Source organism: Takifugu flavidus, chromosome 8, assembly GCF_003711565.1.
Source record: "Takifugu flavidus isolate HTHZ2018 chromosome 8, ASM371156v2, whole genome shotgun sequence".
NCBI lineage: Eukaryota > Metazoa > Chordata > Actinopteri > Tetraodontiformes > Tetraodontidae > Takifugu > Takifugu flavidus.
The window spans coordinates 12,563,553-12,582,683 of record NC_079527.1 but is presented as its reverse complement, the minus strand read 5'-3'; the positions used below and the strand labels follow the sequence as shown (position 1 = coordinate 12,582,683).

The 19,131-nt window shown below is 47.0% G+C and overlaps 1 protein-coding gene across 1 annotated transcript; it reads right to left on the bottom strand.

Annotated features, from left to right (window-relative positions):
- Positions 1 to 11,048: 11,048 nt before the first annotated feature.
- LOC130529665 (golgin subfamily A member 6-like protein 6) lies at positions 11,049 to 14,938 on the bottom strand. The gene is made up of 3 exons (XM_057040115.1): positions 14,654 to 14,938; positions 11,527 to 12,371; positions 11,049 to 11,424 (listed from the first exon to the last, which is right to left on the bottom strand). The coding sequence occupies exons 1-2, from the start codon at positions 14,936 to 14,938 to the stop codon at positions 11,643 to 11,645; spliced, it is 1,014 nt and encodes a 337-aa protein (XP_056896095.1). The 3' UTR covers positions 11,049 to 11,424; positions 11,527 to 11,642.
- Positions 14,939 to 19,131: the final 4,193 nt, after the last annotated feature.

Sequence of the window (19,131 nt, the reverse complement as noted above, 5' to 3'; positions counted from 1 at the left end):
AGGGGCACGACCTTTCAGCGAGCCTCCGTCATTCCACATGCAGGAAAGAAAAGGTTCCAACGCGCATCTCGGCTCGTGTGAAGCCTGTAGCCTCACAAAATACAGAGGAAAGGACGCTGAAAGGACATCAGGAATCCTTTTGGGCTGTAACTGTCTGTTCAGATAAGAGATCCAACTACATCAGGACCGGATGTGATAGAAATCTACTGGTTTCGGGTCTTTTCATGCTGTGTTGACGCTAATGAGTCCGGCAAGGAAAAGACGTGAGGAATTTATGCAGCAGGCCCAGCTGAACCAATAATCTGTGCACTTTGGGAAATAAAGTGACTATACGCTGCTATTCTGCCCACAATGGCTCCAGTTTGCTGAGTCAGGTCGGGTCCCTGGTGCTGTGTCACCAAAGAGAAAAGTCCCAGTTGAAAGACTTCATAAACTGTGGATGATTTTTGATATTTGAACCAAAAGGACAACGGAAAGCAGCAGCAAGTCCTTATCTGCCACTGCTGCTTTTGAAAGGATATAAATGAAGCAGAATCCACGGCCGTAAATATGAATATGAACAATCTATCGCAGGAAAACGGAGTTGAGCTGGTTTCTTTGCTCCATCTCTCTCTCTGGTGCCTTCTGCCGTCTCCCTGCACACACAATAGGCTTCTGTGTGCACGGCCTTCGGAATGCTGTGAGATGGCAGGGCAGTGGGATAGCTGCGTGGTGAGGACGGGGGGTTGGTGGGGGAGGAAGGGTGTGGAAGTTTGGACGGAGGAAGGAGAGGGGGGTCGAGCGAAGGAAGGCGAAAGGGAAGACATTGCAGCGATGGACGGAGGGTGGTGATGCAGGGGACTGACCTCCTAGAACTGTGCACAGAGGCTCCAGGGGTCTACAGGGTGTCCAGGTTTCTGCGCGGTGACCACAGCAGACAAGCGGCCGAGGTCCGTGTACACACGACTGGAGGGTAGTCAACACCCACCTGCAGAAAGAACTGGCCTCTGCTTCTATTTTACAGAACTGGAAAACATAGATTTGGGCTTTTTGTGTTTTTAACACACTTGCTTTGTTGTCCCCAACTTTGCAGCCTTTGATGTGTCAGATTTCCCCCCACGGGTCAGGAAATGAAGATGTTCTGTCGTCATCCAATTAGGAACACCAGCCGCTGTAGCTTTTAGCTTATCATTAGCATCCAAGTGCAAAGTACTGCATGTTAGCATAGCTGCTGTCAGAATTACAGCAAACAAAACTCCTTAATAGGGAAATGCCACTAACATCCTGAAAGCTCTGACATTGATCCTCTGCATGTCTCTCCACCACAGATTAATATGATGTTGGTGCTCAAAAATGATATCGGAGTTTGAGACGGTTCTGCCCCTCTCTCTGGTCTGATTTTCAGAAGAGAAGGGATTTCTGTCATCTCAGGGATGGTGATTAATGTGAGTTAAATGGTGCATTAAATCAAAAAAGTAGGCTTTCATCTTCCGACATTGTAATTTCATTTCGATGCCTCTGGGGTTGAGACCGCCGTCGTGTCTGTGGGACCTTGTGTCTCTGGTAATAAAATCCTAAATCTGGATAATAAATGTGCCCCATTATTATATTTGAAGTTATTTTAATGACTTTATTATCACACCTGTTCTGGCAATAATCCAGCAAAAAGAACTTATAAATGATAAGGGAGAGGCTACATCTTAGGGCATCTTGTTTAAATTTCCTGTCAACCACATGAGAAAATCCAATAGCTCTGAAGAAATCAATCAATTCTCAGGAACGAAGAAACCTTTTCCTTCCCACACCCAGAGCTGCTGGTCCAGGAGCCAGGACTCTACCCAGCCCTCCGGATTACTGAGGGTGAATCAAAGCACCAGAACCGGCATGTTTCTTTTCCTGTCTAAGGTGGAGTTGGTGGGGGAGCGAGGTTAAGTTTGTGCAGGCATGGTGTGTGCAGCGAGGGGGGCTTTCTCACACAAGATGGAGGATGAAGGGACAAAGGTGGCATTCATTGGCCCAGGAATGGAAAACATTTTCAGCTGAAAACAGAGAAGCTACAACCAGCAGAAGCAGCTCAGGGAGGCCATGGGTTAGCATGCACCACTTTGGAGAATTTGTATGAACCACCAGAACCAAAATCAGACCTTGTTGGTTTAACACAGATCACCTTCTGTATGCAAGCGTGGGCCTTCTACACTGTACATGTTTAGCATGCATGCCACGCACTTAATCGCTGTTATTTAGAGTTATCAGCAATGCCCTTATCATTATCAAGGAGCCGTAAAACCAGGAGAAGGCTCACAAAGAAGGGGAGAATGCTGTATTCTAATCTGCTCTGCTGTCATTGTGGAGGGTTTAGGACAGAAGTCATGAAGTACAGGAAGTTAGGAATTTTTATGCTCAATATAATGTAAGTTGTCCGTAAAATCCTGCTTGAGGGACCAGTAATGGAGTCTCAGATGAAGAGTGTCGGGTCCTGGGGTGAGTCTGCCACCTAGAGGGCAAAAGGGTCCAGGCAATGTGCATATTTCACCACCTGAGGGCGCAACACTGAAAAAGGACTTCAGAGGAGGCTGTCAGCAGCATCGCTGAGATGAGGTTTCCTTGGTGTTTCAGGAAATAAGGGAGGTTCAGATGAAGCTCAGATGATCATCATTGATCATTTTATCAATCAAGAACTGATCTCATTAAATTCATTTTTAAATGTTTTATTTACAAATGATCATTGCAACGGCAAAAGGTTGACACACATTCAGGAACAAAGCACAAATAAAAGCCAATAATGGGGAAAAATACAGATATTAAAAAAGAAGCTATAATTTAGTTGAGAAACTCGTCTGTTCTGCATCTGAGGAAACACTATGTTCACTTTCCATCCCAGTTTCTGTTGTCATCTGGGTCGAAGAATGGGACAGCGTGATGGTGGGGGGGCAGGAGACCCTTAGCGTGATAAACACTTTGGTATCCAGCTCCAGAATTTGCTTTTCTTCTTTTTCTGTGTAGTATCTGACCGTTCTATGCAGGCTTTACATCTGTAAGGCCGTAATGTGTCTAACAGCCACCTAAGCGCCATATTAGGACATGCTCCACATGTGTGTCCTGTGTCTTCTTCCTTTATGTAAGAGGAGCGGCTAAAAGATGACACTGGAGCCTGTGGGCCCCTGGTTGTGCTACACATGAGGATGTGTAGCATGAAACATCTTCAAGCACTCCCTTTTTTGGTAATAACTGAACGCTATACCATTGGGTTGGCCGTATTGTACAGCGTGAGCTCATCAGTGGAGAATGTGTTTACTCGACTGTATAAGAAGGAGGTGACGATGAAGACACCTCGGAGTTCTTCACCATCGGGACCGCGAAACCTCCCTCGGGCATGCTGCAGCGTCCGATTGATACCTGACTGTTCTCTCCAATAAACATCTTTGACAACCAAGTCGGTGTCTGCGAAGATTCCTTCCTCATCAACACATCTCGGCAACCACCAGGAGAAGATTCACAACATCTGCTTTGTGAACAGAAGAGCAAACAACTATTTTCGATTTCACCTCAAACAGCTGATATTTTGAAAAACATCTTCATCACTTGAAGTCGATTTGAGGGAACTGACCTGAAGCTGGACCTTCTCCACATGGAGATGTTGAATCTCCTGCTGGAGTCTGCTCTCCTCCAGCTTCTGTACCTTTGTTTCCTCCTGTACGTTTCTCTCTGTTTCCATCATTTGGTTTATAATGTTCTCCCAGTGGTCACAGAGGTCGTACAGCTGGTTGATGGCCTGGTTATCTGGTCCCCAGGGCTCCACGCTGACACTCTCTTCCTTTCTGGAGAGTTGCTTCTCGCCCTGTTCAGACACTATATCCTGGAGCTCTTTCTCCAGCCTGGAGCTCTTTTCCTCACTCTCCCTCAGAGCAGCCTCAGTCTGGGTCAGCAAGGCCAAGGTGTCCACATCAGCTTCAGGCCTCAAGCTCTCTCCCTGAACTGCTCCTCTCTTTCCTGCAGGACCTCTCTGGGTTGTCCCACTCCTCTTCAAGGTTCCCTTCAGAGTTTAGCAGCTCTTGGGAGTCACTAATGTCCCTCAGAGGAATGTTAATCTGAAGGCCGATGTCAACTTTCCTGGGTTGTTCATCAACCCCGTTCAGTTCTTCCTGGATTTCACCCGTCTGGTTTAAGCTTTTACTCAAATCCAGCTGCTGTTGGAGAGACGCTATCTCTTCATCCTTTTTCTCCATCAGCTCTTTGACCTGCTGGAGGTTGTCCTTTAAGTACCTGTTGTGCTGTTCAGTGTAGAACAGTTGTCTTTCCATCTTGCCACATTTCTCTTGCAGCTCATGGAGTTGCTTCTTCCAGTCCGCCCTCTCTTTAGGGACCAGGTCATTTTCTGGACTCCTCGGCTTCTCAAAGTCTCTGGGACGCTCTCTCGGTCTCCCCATCAACTCTGTCTCTGCATGAACAGTCTGAATAGACAAGAAAAAATAGGATTTAACATCAAAGAATGCGTCAGTTAATATTCCTATTAATGTAATAGCACTTTATAAAAACATTGTCAAATAAAGAGTAAAATATTAAAGCAACCCAAACTGAGACTCCTCTCCAAATGTTCAGTTCCCAAACACATTTTATTTTTTTAAAAAAATCACTATATGGAAGTAAAAACAGAATTGATCTCATATCACTTAAGAAAATCAACCGGATCATCTTACCTTTCTGGTGTTTCTCTTTTGTTGCCACATTTTGGTTTATTACTGAGTTAAATTCTTACTGTTGTAGCCAAAAGTAGCAACACTCTCACAGACACAGTTTTGTACGTCTTTTTAAGTGAAATACTCGAGATAAATGAAGCAGATTAATTTTTTTGTTTGATATTTGGGTTGTCCTTTTGTCTTTCATCCTTGTCTCATCTTCTGTCCATTGATCTTTAATTCGTGACGTCATCGCACGCTACCTTATATCAATAAAGGACACCATATGTCAGGTTCCCAGTTTCTGGGAACTCTTTTGCAGGGTTTCTCCTGCAGGGGGCGTGGTGGAGCCATGCCTCAGCCACAGGTGGTGCCGGGGACTGACGCACCTGCAGACTATTGTAATCAAGCCTCCTATTTATGGACTGTTCTCACAGTGGGCCAGCGTTGGCGTGTTTTGTCGTTTTGGAAAACCCCAGCTGAACCCTCCTGGACTTTTGTGTGACTGTTTCCTCCGTGGACAACTTTTGAACCGTATTTGGATTATTGTCTTTTCTTTATCCTTCATGGACTTCTGGTGTCGTAAGTTAACGATCCCTGTTGTGATTAAGCACCGCGTCGTGGTCTCCACGCCTCTTGTGTGAGTTCTACAAACTTTAATAAAGCTTCTTGGAACTATACGCCACTGTGTTCTGCTGCTTTCGGGTCCTGATACAACCACTCCTAACATTACACGCCAACCAACATGGATCCGGCGGATCAGGACGCAGTGCGCCGTACATTGGAGGCTCAGGGAAGGTTGCTGGGTCAACACGACCAGCTCCTCACCGACATCTGGTCCTCCCTCCAGACTCTTAACGCCAGCGTGACGGCCCTGCTTGCCTCGGGACGAGCGGAGCTGGTTCCTCCGCCTCCGCGGGAGTCGCGTCACAGCCGTTCTTGGCTGCACCACGGGAGCCCCACGTTCCTATCCCGGAGCGATATTCCGGTGAGGCAGGTGCGTGTGCCTCATTCTTGCTCCAGTGCTCGCTGGTTTTTGATCTCCAACCCCTCACCTACCCCAGCGACAGGGCAAAGATTGCCTTCATGGTGAACCTACTCTCTGGGAGAGCGGCGCAATGGGCCACAGCCGTATTGGAGAACCAGACCCCCGCGTCCTCTAGTTTTCCGGTTTTTACGGCCGAATTGAGACGGGTTTTTGATCATCCCATTCAGAGCAGCGAAGCGTCTTCCCAAATTCTGTCCCTGCGCCAGGGTCCCAGCTCTGTCACTGACTATTCAATTCAGTTCCGTGTCCTTGCTGCCCGAAGCGGCTGGAACGACGCGGCGCTTCGGGGAGTTTTTACACAGGGGCTTTCCGACGAGCTGAAGGACGAGTTAGCAGCGAGGGAGCAGCCGGAGACCTTGGAGGCACTCATCGGTCTGGCTACTCGATTGGACAATCGACTTCGGGAGCGACGCCGGCAGAGGACGAGCGAGCGGACGGTGAGAGCTTCTGGGAGGTTCTTCAGGCCGAGGGAGACTTCCGGGGACTCGTCTGCCTTCGTCCCTGTCCCAGCGCCTGAGGCTTCAACCTGTGAGCCAATGCAGTTGGGGCGAACACGTCTGACCCAGTTGGAACGTCGGCGCCGGCGCTCAGCTGGGTTGTGCGCCTATTGTGGCCACGCAGGCCACTTCCTCGACGACTGCCCGGTGCGGCCAAAAGATTAAGCTCGTCAACGCCGGCAGGAGTGCTGGCGAGCGGATCCTCTTCCTGCTCACCCCCTGTCCGTCTAACCCTCTCCGGCACGCTCCTTTGGGGACAGGAGTCGGTGCCAACTACCTTCCTGGTGGATTCGGGTGCAGACGGCAACTTCATTAGCCAGGACCTGGCCCGGCAGGCTCGCCTTCCCCTCGAGACGCTGCCCGAACCGAAGACCATTCTGGGTCTCGACGGAGAGGTTCTGGCTAGGATTACCCACCGGACCCAGGCAATCACCCTCATCATTTCTGGTAATCATCGGGAACAGATCCACTTCTTCCTCATCCGCTCCTCCTCATCCCCTGGAGTTCTCGGGTCCCCGTGGCTGGCCCTACACAACCCTCAGTTTGACTGGCCAACCGGGAGGCTGGTGAGCTGGAGCGTTAACTGCCACACCAACTGTTTGCGTTCGGCGGTCACCTCCTTGTCAGGGACGTCGGCACCTGCCCAGGAGATTCCCGATCTGTCCCAGATTCCGAGGGAGTACCATGACCTAGGTGAGGTCTTCTGCAAGCAGCGGGCGCTCTCCCTTCCGCCCCATCGGCCGTATGACTGTGCCATCGATCTCCTCCCCGGGGCCACGTTACCATCGAGCCGACTCTACAACCTCTCCAGGGCGGAACGGGAGGCAATGGAGAATTATATTGGAGAGTCCCTAGCTTCTGGCCTGATCAGACCCTCCTCTTCTCCAGTTGGTGCTGGTTTTTTCTTTGTGCAGAAGAAGGATGGAACCCTGCGCCCCTGTATTGATTATCGGTCCCTGAATGAAATCACAATCAAGAATAAATATCCACTGCCCCTCCTCGACGCGGCCTTCGCTCCTCTACACCGGGCCCAGGTTTTTTCTAAATTAGACCTTCGGAGCGCATACCATCTTGTGCGGATTCGAGAAGGGGATGAGTGGAAAACAGCCTTCAACACCCCTTTGGGCCATTTTGAGTATCTGGTGATGCCGTTTGGACTCACCAACGCCCCCGCTGTGTTTCAGGCCCTTATCAAAACGACGTGCTCCGGGACATGTTAAATAAGTTCATCTTCGTGTACCTGGATGACATCCTGATCTTTTCTGAGTCTGAGGAGGAGCATGTCCAGCATGTCCGGCTCGTTCTCCAACGGCTCCTGGAGAACCGACTTTTTGTTAAAGCGGAGAAATGCGACTTCCACACCACCTCCATCTCTTTCCTGGGCTTCGTGGTGGCGCGGGGACAGCTTTCCCCAGACCCAGCCAAGGTGAGGGCGGTAATGGAATGGCCAACTCCTTCCTCCCGTAGGCAGTTGCAGCAGTTCCTGGGCTTCGCTAATTTCTACCGTCGCTTCATCCGCGACTACAGCAAGGTGGCCGCCCCGCTCACCAGACTCACTTCCACCCTACTTAGCTTCCGTTGGACTCCCGAGGCCGAAACTGCTTTCGACAGACTGAAGGTCCTGTTCTCATCATCACCTATTCTCACTCACCCCGACCCCAGTCGGCAGTTCGTGGTTGAGGTGGACGCTTCAGATGTGGGAGTTGGGGCCGTCCTGTCCCAAAGGAGCGGGGAGGACCAGAAGCTCCATCCGTGTGCCTTTTTTAGTCACCGGCTCTCACCCGCAGAACGGAATTATGACGTGGGAAATAAGGAGCTCCTGGCCGTGGTCCTGGCGCTCCAGGAGTGGAGGCATTGGCTGGAGGGCGCCACTCAGCCATTTATCGTATGGACAGACCACAAGAACCTCACGTACCTCCGAAACGCCAAGAGACTTAATTCCCGGCAGGCTCGGTGGGCTCTATTCTTAGGGAGGTTTCGGTTCACTCTTACTTACCGCCCTGGATCACGTAACCTGAAACCTGACGCCCTTTCCCGTCAGTTTGCCTCCGAGCCTGGTGAGATGGACCCGGACCCCATATTACCCCTCTCCTGCATCCTGGGGGCTGCATCCTGGCAGGTGGAGGAGAGGGTCCGCGAGGCCCAGCAATCTGCTCCGGATCCTGGGGGATGTCCTCCAAACCGGTTGTTCGTCCCGGGGGCAGTGCGCTCTGAGGTGCTGCACTGGGCCCATTCATCAAGATTAACCTGTCATCCAGGAGTCAACCGCTCGTTACACTTCCTCCGGCAGCATTTCTGGTGGCCCTCCATGGCCCGGGACACCAAGGACTACATAGCTGCCTGCCCGGTTTGTTCTAGGGGGAAGGCCTCCCATCAGCCACCGGCAGGACTCCTTCAGCCCCTGGAAATTCCTCGACGACCGTGGTCACATATAGCAGTGGACTTCATCACTGGCCTCCCTCCTTCCCAGGGTCATGAAGTCGTTCTCACCGTGGTCGATCGGTTCTCTAAGTCGGCCCACTTTATTCCCCTACCCAAGCTCCCATCGGCAGCAGAGACTGGAGAGCTCTTGGTCCAGCATGTGTTCCGCCTCCACGGATTACCTACGGACATAGTTTCGGATCGGGGTCCACAGTTCTGCTCACAGGTTTGGAGGTCCTTTTGCTCGGCGCTGGGAGCCTCGGTCAGTCTTACGTCTGGGTACCATCCACAGGCCAACGGGCAGGCCGAGAGAACCAACCAGAGCCTGGAGGACGCCCTAAGGTGTGTGGCAGCCCAAGACCCATCCTCCTGGAGCACCTACCTGCCATGGGTGGAGTATGCCCACAACTCCTTGGTTTCTGCCTCCACTGGTCTGTCTCCCTTCATGGCTTCCCTGGGCTACCAGCCTCCATTGTTCGAGGGGCAGGAGGAGGAGGTTGCTGTACCGTCAGTGCAGGCGAACATTCGCCGTTGCAGGAGGGTGTGGAGGCAGGTCCGTTCGGCTCTACTGCGGACTTCTCGTCGATCCCAGCTGCAGGCCAATCGACACCGGACGCCAGCCCCCTCCTATCAACCAGGTCAGAAGGTCTGGTTGTCCACCAAGGACCTGCCACTCCAGGTCGAGTCTCGGAAGCTGGCTCCTCGCTTCGTGGGTCCCTTTGAGGTGGATCGGATGGTGAACCCCGCAGCCGTCCGCCTGAAGCTTCCCCCAGCGTTGAGGATACACCCCACCTTCCACGTTTCCAAAGTAAAGCCCGTTGCAGAGTCGGATCTGGTTCCCCATCTGACCCTCCACCTCCTCCCCGCATTGTGGACGGAGGCCCTGCCTATACGGTCCGGAGTATCATGGATGTCCGCCGACGAGGTCGTGGCTTCCAGTTCCTAGTCGACTGGGAGGGGTATGGTCCGGAGGAGCGATCATGGGTTCCCCGCCGGTTCATCTTAGATACCAGCCTCCTCCGCGATTTCTACCACCGTGCCCACCCGGAGAAGCCTGGAAGGACGCCAGGAGGCGCCCCTTGAGGGGGGGGTAATGTCAGGTTCCCAGTTTCTGGGAACTCTTTTGCAGGGTTTCTCCTGCAGGGGGCGTGGTGGAGCCATGCCTCAGCCACAGGTGGTGCCGGGGACTGACGCACCTGCAGACTATTGTAATCAAGCCTCCTATTTATGGACTGTTCTCACAGTGGGCCAGCGTTGGCGTGTTTTGTCGTTTTGGAAAACCCCAGCTGAACCCTCCTGGACTTTTGTGTGACTGTTTCCTCCGTGGACAACTTTTGAACCGTATTTGGATTATTGTCTTTTCTTTATCCTTCATGGACTTCTGGTGTCGTAAGTTAACGATCCCTGTTGTGATTAAGCACCGCGTCGTGGTCTCCACGCCTCTTGTGTGAGTTCTACAAACTTTAATAAAGCTTCTTGGAACTATACGCCACTGTGTTCTGCCCTTTCGGGTCCTGATACAACCACTCCTAACACCATAATGTTTAATGTTTTAATTAAGCACTTACAGCTTAAAATATCACATCAACCAAGGAATATATTTTTGGGAGATTCCTCTGCAATATAATGGAGCCGTTCTTACAGAACATCAGGACCCCAGAAAGTCAAAGTCTGACTAATGACTTGGCAACGAGTTGCGCGCTCTCTCTCGTTTTTTGAGCGGTGCACATGTCCTGCAACAGAGATATGCAAATGTCCATCACGCTTTTTTCCCCATTTTTATTCGAGTTGATTGGTGACAGATTTCGTGTTGTGTGCTTCTTTGTGAATGAGGGATCGTGTTCCCTATCACGTGTTTGGTTTATTCTCATTAAACGGGACTTAAGAAGACCCCAGTGCAATTGCGGGTGTGATTTGTTTTGGATCTTTCTTCGACCTCCACACAACCAAGACTGTTCCAACACAGATCACCTTCTGTATGCAAGCGTGGGCCTTCTACACTGTACATGTTTAGCATGCATGCCACGCACGTAATCGCTGTTATTTAGAGTTATCAGCAATGCCCTAATCATTATCAAGGAGTCGTAAAACCAGGAGAAGGCTCACAAAGAAGGGGAGAATGCTGTATTCTAATCTGCTCTGCTGTCATTGTGGAGGGTTTAGGACAGAAGTCATGAAGTACAGGAAGTTAGGAATTTTTAAGCTCAATATATTGGAAGTTGTCCCCAAAATCCTGCTTGAGGGACCAGTAATGGAGTCTCAGATGAACAGTGTCGGGTCCTGGGGTGAGTCTGCCACCTAGAGGGCAAAAGGGTCCAGGCAATGTGCATATTTCACCACCTGAGGGCGCAACACTGAAAAAGGACTTCAGAGGAGGCTGTCAGCAGCATCGCTGAGATGAGGTTTCCTTGGTGTTTCAGGAAATAAGGAAGGTTCAGATGAAGCTCAGATGATCATCATTGATCATTTTATCAATCAAGAACTGATCTCATTATATTCATTTTTAAATATTTTATTTACAAATGATCATTGCAACGGCAAAAGGTTGACACACATTCAGGAACAAAGCACAAATAAAAGCCAATAATGGGGAAAAATACAGATATTAAAAAAGAAGCTATAAATTTAGTTGAGAAACTCGTCCATTCTGCATCTGAGGAAACACTATGTTCACTTTCCATCCCAGTTTCTGTTGTCATCTGGGTGGAAGAATGGGGCAGCGTGATGGTGGGGGGGCAGGAGACCCTTAGCGTGATAAACACTTTGGTATCCAGCTCCAGAATTTGCTTTTCTTCTTTTTCTGCTTTGTGAACAGAAGAGCAAACAACTATTTTAGATTTCACCTCAAACAGCTGATATTTTGAAAAACATCTTCATCACTTGAAGTCGATTTGAGGGAACTGACCTGAAGCTGGACCTTCTCCACATGGAGATGTTGAATCTCCTGCTGGAGTCTGCTCTCCTCCAGCTTCTGTACCTTTGTTTCCTCCTGTACTTTTCTCTCTGTTTCCATCATTTGGTTTATAATGTTCTCCCAGTGGTCACAGAGGTCGTACAGCTGGTTGATGGCCTGGTTATCTGGTCCACAGGGCTCCACGCTGACACTCTCTTCTTTCTGGAGAGTTGCTTCTCGCCCTGTTCGGACACTATTTCCTGGAGCTCTTTCTCCAGCCTGGAGCTCTTTTCCTCACTCTCCCTCAGAGCAGCCTCAGTCTGGGTCAGCAAGGCCAAGGTGTCCACATGAGCTTCAGGCCTCAAGCTCCTCTCCCTGAACTGCTCCTCTCTTTCCTGCAGGACCTCTCTGGGTCGTCCCACCTCCTCTTCAAGGTTCCCTTCAGAGTTTAGCAGCTCTTGGGAGTCACTAATGTCCCTCAGAGGAATGTTAATCTGAAGGCCGATGTCAACTTTCCTGGGTTGTTCATCAACCCCGTTCAGTTCTTCCTGGATTTCACCCGTCTGGTTTAAGCTTTTACTCAAATCCAGCTGCTGTTGGAGAGACGCTATCTCTTCATCCTTTTTCTCCATCAGCTCTTTGACCTGCTGGAGGTTGTCCTTTAAGTACCTGTTGTGCTGTTCAGTGTAGAACAGTTGTCTTTCCATCTTGCCACATTTCTCTTGCAGCTCCTGGAGTTGCTTCTTCCAGTCCGCCCTCTCTTTAGGGACCAGGTCATTTTCTGGACTCCTCGGCTTCTCAAAGTCTCTGGGACGCTCTCTCGGTCTCCCCATCAACTCTGTCTCTGCATGAACAGTCTGAATAAACAAGAAAAAATAGGATTTAACATCAAAGAATGTGTCAGTTAATATTCCTATTATTGTAAAAGCACTTTATAAAAACATTGTCAAATACAGAGTAAAATATTAAAGCAACCCAAACTGAGACTCCTCTCCAAATGTTCAGTTCCCAAACACATTTTTATTTTAAAATAAATCACTATAGGAAGTAAAAATATTATTGATCTCATATCACTTAAGAAAATAAACTGGATCATCTTACCTTTCTGACGTTTCTCTTCTGTTGCCACATTTTGGTTTATTACTGAGTTAAATTCTTCCTGTTGTGGCCAAAAGTAGCAACACTCTCACAGACACAGTTTTGTACGTCTTGTTTAAGTGAAATACTCGAGATAAATGAAGCAGATTAATTTTTTTGTTTGATATTTGGGTTGTCCTTTTGTCTTTGATCCTTGTCTCATCTTCTGTCCATTGATCTTTGATTCGTGACGTCATCGCACGCTACCTTATATCCCCAGAGGACACCATAACGTTTAACGTTTTAATTAAGCACTTACAGCTTAAAATATCACATCAACCAAGGAATATTTTTGGGAGATTCCTCTGCATTATAATGGAGCCGTTCTTACAGAACATCAGGACCCCAGAAAGTCAAAGTCTGACTAAATGACTTGGCAACGAGTTGCGCGCTCTCTCTAGTTTTTTGAGCGGTGCACATGTCCTGCAACAGAGATATGCAAATGTCCATCACGCTTTTTCCCCCTTTTTATTCGAGTTGATTGGTGACAGATTTCGTTTGGTGCTTCTTTGTGAATGAGGGATCGTGTTCCCTATCACGTGTTTGGTTTATTCTCATTAAACGGGACTTAAGAAGACCCCAGTGCAATTGCGGGTGGGATTTGTTTTGGATCTTTCTTCGACCTCCACACAACCAAGACTGTTCCAACACAGATCACCTTCTGTATGCAAGCGTGGGCCTTCTACACTGTACATGTTTAGCATGCATGCCACGCACTTAATCGCTGTTATTTAGAGTTATCAGCAATGCCCTTATCATTATCAAGGAGCCGTAAAACCAGGAGAAGGCTCACAAAGAAGGGGAGAATGCTGTATTCTAATCTGCTCTGCTGTCATTGTGGAGGGTTTAGGACAGAAGTCATGAAGTACAGGAAGTTAGGAATTTTTAGCTCAATATATTGGAAGTTGTCCCCAAAATCCTGCTTGAGGGACCAGTAATGGAGTCTCAGATGAACAGTGTCGGGTCCTGGGGTGAGTCTGCCACCTAGAGGGCAAAAGGGTCCAGGCAATGTGCATATTTCACCACCTGAGGGCGCAACACTGAAAAAGGACTTCAGAGGAGGCTGTCAGCAGCATCGCTGAGATGAGGTTTCCTTGGTGTTTCAGGAAATAAGGGAGGTTCAGATGAAGCTCAGATGATCATCATTGATCATTTTATCAATCAAGAACTGATCTCATTATATTCATTTTTAATATTTTTATTTACAATGATCATTGCAACGACAAAAGGTTGACACACATTCAGGAACAAAGCACAAATAAAAGCCAATAATGGGGAAAAATACAGATATTAAAAAAGAAGCTATGAATTTAGTTGAGAAACTCGTCCATTCTGCATCTGAGGAAACACTATGTTCACTTTCCATCCCAGTTTCTGTTGTCATCTGGGTGGAAGAATGGGACAGCGTGATGGTGGGGGGGCAGGAGACCCTTAGCGTGATAAACACTTTGGTATCCAGCTCCAGAATTTGCTTTTCTTCTTTTTCTCTGCTTTGTGAACAGAAGAGCAAACAACTATTTTAGATTTCACCTCAAACAGCTGATATTTTGAAAAACATCTTCATCACTTGAAGTCGATTTGAGGGAACTGACCTGAAGCTGGACCTTCTCCACATGGAGATGTTGAATCTCCTGCTGGAGTCTGCTCTCCTCCAGCTTCTGTACCTTTGTTTCCTCCTGTACTTTTCTCTCTGTTTCCATCATATGGTTTATAATGTTCTCCCAGTGGTCACAGAGGTCGTACAGCTGGTTGATGGCCTGGTTATCTGGTCCACAGGGCCACTCGCTGACACTCTCTTCTGTTCTGGAGAGCTGCTTCTCGACCTGTTCACCAGTATTTCCTGGAGCTCTTTCTCCAGCCTGGAGCTCTTTTCCTCACTCTCCCTCAGAGCAGCCTCAGTCTGGGTCAGCAAGGCCAAGGTGTCCACATCAGCTTCAGGCCTCAAGCTCCTCTCCCTGAACTGCTCCTCTCTTTCCTGCAGGACCTCTCTGGGTCGTCCCACCTCCTCTTCAAGGTTCCCTTCAGAGTTTAGCAGCTCCTGGGAGTCACTAATGTCCCTCAGAGGAATGTTAATCTGAAGGCCGATGTCAACTTTCCTGGGTTGTTCATCAACCCCGTTCAGTTCTTCCTGGATTTCACCCGTCTGGTTTAAGCTTTTACTCAAATCCAGCTGCTGTTGGAGAGACGCTATCTCTTCATCCTTTTTCTCCATCAGCTCTTTGACCTGCTGGAGGTTGTCCTTTAAGTACCTGTTGTGCTGTTCAGTGCAGAACAGTTGTCTTTCCATCTTGCCACATTTCTCTTGCAGCTCATGGAGTTGCTTCTTCCAGTCCGCCCTCTCTTTAGGGACCAGGTCATTTTCTGGACTCCTCGGCTTCTCAAAGTCTCTGGGACGCTCTCTCGGTCTCCCCCATCAACTCTGTCTCTGCATGAACAGTCTGAATAAACAAGAAAAAATAGGATTTAACATCAAAGAATGTGTCAGTTAAAATTCTTATTATTGTAAAAGCACTTTATAAAAACATTGTCAAATAAAGAGTAAAATATTAAAGCAACCCAAACTGAGACTCCTCTCCAAATGTTCAGTTCCCAAACACATTTTTTTTTTTTTTAAAAATCACTATAAGGAAGTAAAAACATAATTGATCTCATATCACTTAAGAAAATCAACCGGATCATCTTACCTTTCTGACGTTTCGCTTCTGTTGCCACATTTTGGTTTATTACTGAGTTAAATTCTTCCTGTTGTAGCCAAAAGTAGCAACACTCTCACAGACACAGTTTTGTACGTCTTGTTTAAACGAAATACTCGAGATAAATGAAGCAGATTAATTTTTTTTTTTGATATTTGGGTTGTCCTTTTGTCTTTGATCCTTGTCTCATCTTCTGTCCATTGATCTTTAATTCGTGACGTCATCGCACGCTACCTTATATCCCCAGAGGACACCATAACGTTTAACGTTTTAATTAAGCACTTACAGCTTAAAATATCACATCAACCAAAGAATATATTTTTGGGAGATTCCTCTGCATTATAATGGAGCCGTTCTTACAGAACATCAGGACCCCAGAAAGTCAAAGTCTGACAAAATGACTTGGCAACGAGTTGCGCGCTCTCTCTAGTTTTTGGAGCGGTGCACATGTCCTGCAACAGAGATATGCAAATATACATCACGCTTTTTTTCCCCATTTTTATTCGAGTTGATTGGTGACAGATTTCGTGTTGTGTGCTTCTTTGTGAATGAGGGATCGTGTTCCCTATCACGTGTTTGGGTTATTCTCATTAAACGGGACTTAAGAAGAGCCCAGTGCAATTGCGGGTGTGATTTGTTTTGGATCTTTCTTCGACCTCCACACAACCAAGACTGTTCCAACACAGATCACCTTCTGTATGCAAGCGTGGGCCTTCTACACTGTACATGTTTAGCATGCATGCCACGCACTTAATCGCTGTTATTTAGAGTTATCATCGATGCCATGATCATTATCAATGAGCCATAAAACCAGGAGAAGGCTCACAAAGAAGGGGAGAATGCTGTATTCTAATCTGCTCTGCTGTCATTGTGGAGGGTTTAGGACAGAAGTCATGAAGTACAGGAAGTTAGGAATTTTTAGGCTCAATATATTGGAAGTTGTCCCCAAAATCCTGCTTGAGGGACCAGTAATGGAGTCTCAGATGAACAGTGTCGGGTCCTGGGGTGAGTCTGCCACCTAGAGGGCAAAAGGGTCCAGGCAATGTGCATATTTCACCACCTGAGGGCGCAACACTGAAAAAGGACTTCAGAGGAGGCTGTCAGCAGCATCGCTGAGATGAGGTTTCCTTGGTGTTTCAGGAAATAAGGGAGGTTCAGATGAAGCTCAGATGATCATCATTGATCATTTTATCAATCAAGAACTGATCTCATTAATTCATTTTTAAAGGTTTTATTTAAACAATGATCATTGCAACAGCAAAAGGTTGACACACATTCAGGAACAAAGCACAAATAAAAGCCAATAATGGGGAAAAATACAGATATTAAAAAAGAAGCTATAAATTTAGTTGAGAAACTCGTCTGTTCTGCATCTGAGGAAACACTATGTTCACTTTCCATCCCAGTTTCTGTTGTCATCTGGGTGGAAGAATGGGGCAGCGTGATGGTGTGGGGGGGCAGGAGACCCTTAGCGTGATAAACACTTTGGTATCCAGCTCCAGAATTTGCTTTTCTTCTTCTTTCTGCTTTGTGAACAGAAGAGCAAACAACTATTTTTCGATTTCACCTCAAACAGCTGATATTTTGAAAAACATCTTCATCACTTGAAGTCGATTTGAGGGAACTGACCTGAAGCTGGACCTTCTCCACATGGAGATGTTGAGTCTCCTGCTGGAGTCTGCTCTCCTCCAGCTCCTGTACCTTTGTTTCCTCCTGTACTTTTCTCTCTGTTTCCATCATTTGGTTTATAATGTTCTCCCAGTGGTCACAGAGGTCGTACAGGTGGTTGATGGCCTGGTTATCTGGTCCACAGGGCTCCACGCTGACACTCTCTTCTGTTCTGGAGAGTTGCTTCTCGCCCTGTTCAGACACTATTTCCTGGAGCTCTTTCTCCAGCCTGGAGCTCTTTTCCTCACTCTCCCTCAGAGCAGCCTCAGTCTGGGTCAGCAAGGCCAAGGTGTCCACATCAGCTTCAGGCATCAAGCTCCTCTCCCCGAACTGCTCCTCTCTTTCCTGCAGGACCTCTCTGGGTCGTCCCACCTCCTCTTCAAGGTTCCCTTCAGAGTTTAGCAGCTCTTGGGAGTCACTAATGTCCCTCAGAGGAATGTTAATCTGAAGGCCGATGTCAACTTTCCTGGGTTGTTCATCAACCCCGTTCAGTTCTTCCTGGATTTCACCCGTCTGGTTTAAGCTTTTACTCAAATCCAGCTGCTGTTGGAGAGACACTATCTCTTCATCCTTTTTCTCCATCAGCTCTTGACCTGCTGGAGGTTGTCCTTTAAGTACCTGTTGTGCTGTTCAGTGTAGAACAGTTGTCTTTCCATCTTGCCACATTTCTCTTGCAGCTCATGGAGTTGCTTCTTCCAGTCCGCCCTCTCTTTAGGGACCAGGTCATTTTCTGGACTCCTCGGCTTCTCAAAGTCTCTGGGACGCTCTCTCGGTCTCCCCATCAACTCTGTCTCTGCATGAACAGTCTGAATAAACAAGAAAAAATAGGATTTAACATCAAAGAATGTGTCAGTTAATATTCCTATTATTGTAAAAGCACTTTATAAAACCATTGTCAAATACAGAGTAAAATATTAAAGCAACCCAAACTGAGACTCCTCTCCAAATGTTCAGTTCCCAAACACATTTATTATTTTTTTTTAAAATCACTATAAGGAAGTAAAAACAGAATTGATCTCATATCACTTAAGAAAATCAACCGGATCATCTTACCTTTCTGACGTTTCGCTTCTGTTGCCACATTTTGGTTTATTACTGAGTTAAATTCTCACTGTTGTAGCCAAAAGTAGCAACACTCTCACAGACACAGTTTTGTACGTCTTGTTTAAGTGAAATACTCGAGATAAATGAAGCAGATTAATTTTTTTGTTTGATATTTGGGTTGTCCTTTTGTCTTTGATCCTTGTCTCATCTTCTGTCCATTGATCTTTAATTCGTGACGTCATCTCACGCTACCTTATATCCCTAGAGGACACCATAACGTATGTATATATTATATTATGTATATATTATATATATATATATATATATATATATGCTGTATATATGCTTATAACATTCTAATCTTATCTGTATTTCTTTATTCTTTTTCTATACTTTGTATAGGTTGCTACTATAATTCAATTTCCCCACGGGGATGAATAAAGTACATCTTAATCTTAATCTTAATAACGTTTAATGTCTTAATTAAGCACTTACAACTTAAAATATCACATCAACCAAGGAATATATTTTTGGGAGATTCCTCTGCATTATAATGGAGCCGTTCTTACAGAACATCAGGACCCCAGAAAGTCAAAGTCTGACTAAATGACTCTCACAGTTGCCAAGTGGATTGCAAAAAACTGCAGAGCGATTTTAATATTGTCAAGGTCAAGTTTTTTGTTTGTTTTTTGCGTGTGTATGTTCAAGGCCATTTTAGTGTAAACAGTGGTGGCCAACAATTAGTGTCAGAACCCTTTGTTGCATCATCACTTATTCTTGAATAAATGTATATTTAGCTAATCTTGAATGTTTGATATAAATATCACATTTTATATTTTTAATGTTATGGTGGAACCAATTCTAAACACTTTTCTCAGCTTGACGTAGAAATCCTATGCATTTGACAGGTAATACCAGATAAATTAATAACAAAGTAAAACAATTAAAATGTTTAAAACTTAGTTTTAGTTGCAGGTCTGGCTGAACATTAACCCCACTATCTTGCTAACGTCATTGACCGCAGCTCCTCCCTTTCTGTGCAACAGCCCCTGCTCTTAAAGCCTCGGAGACCGTG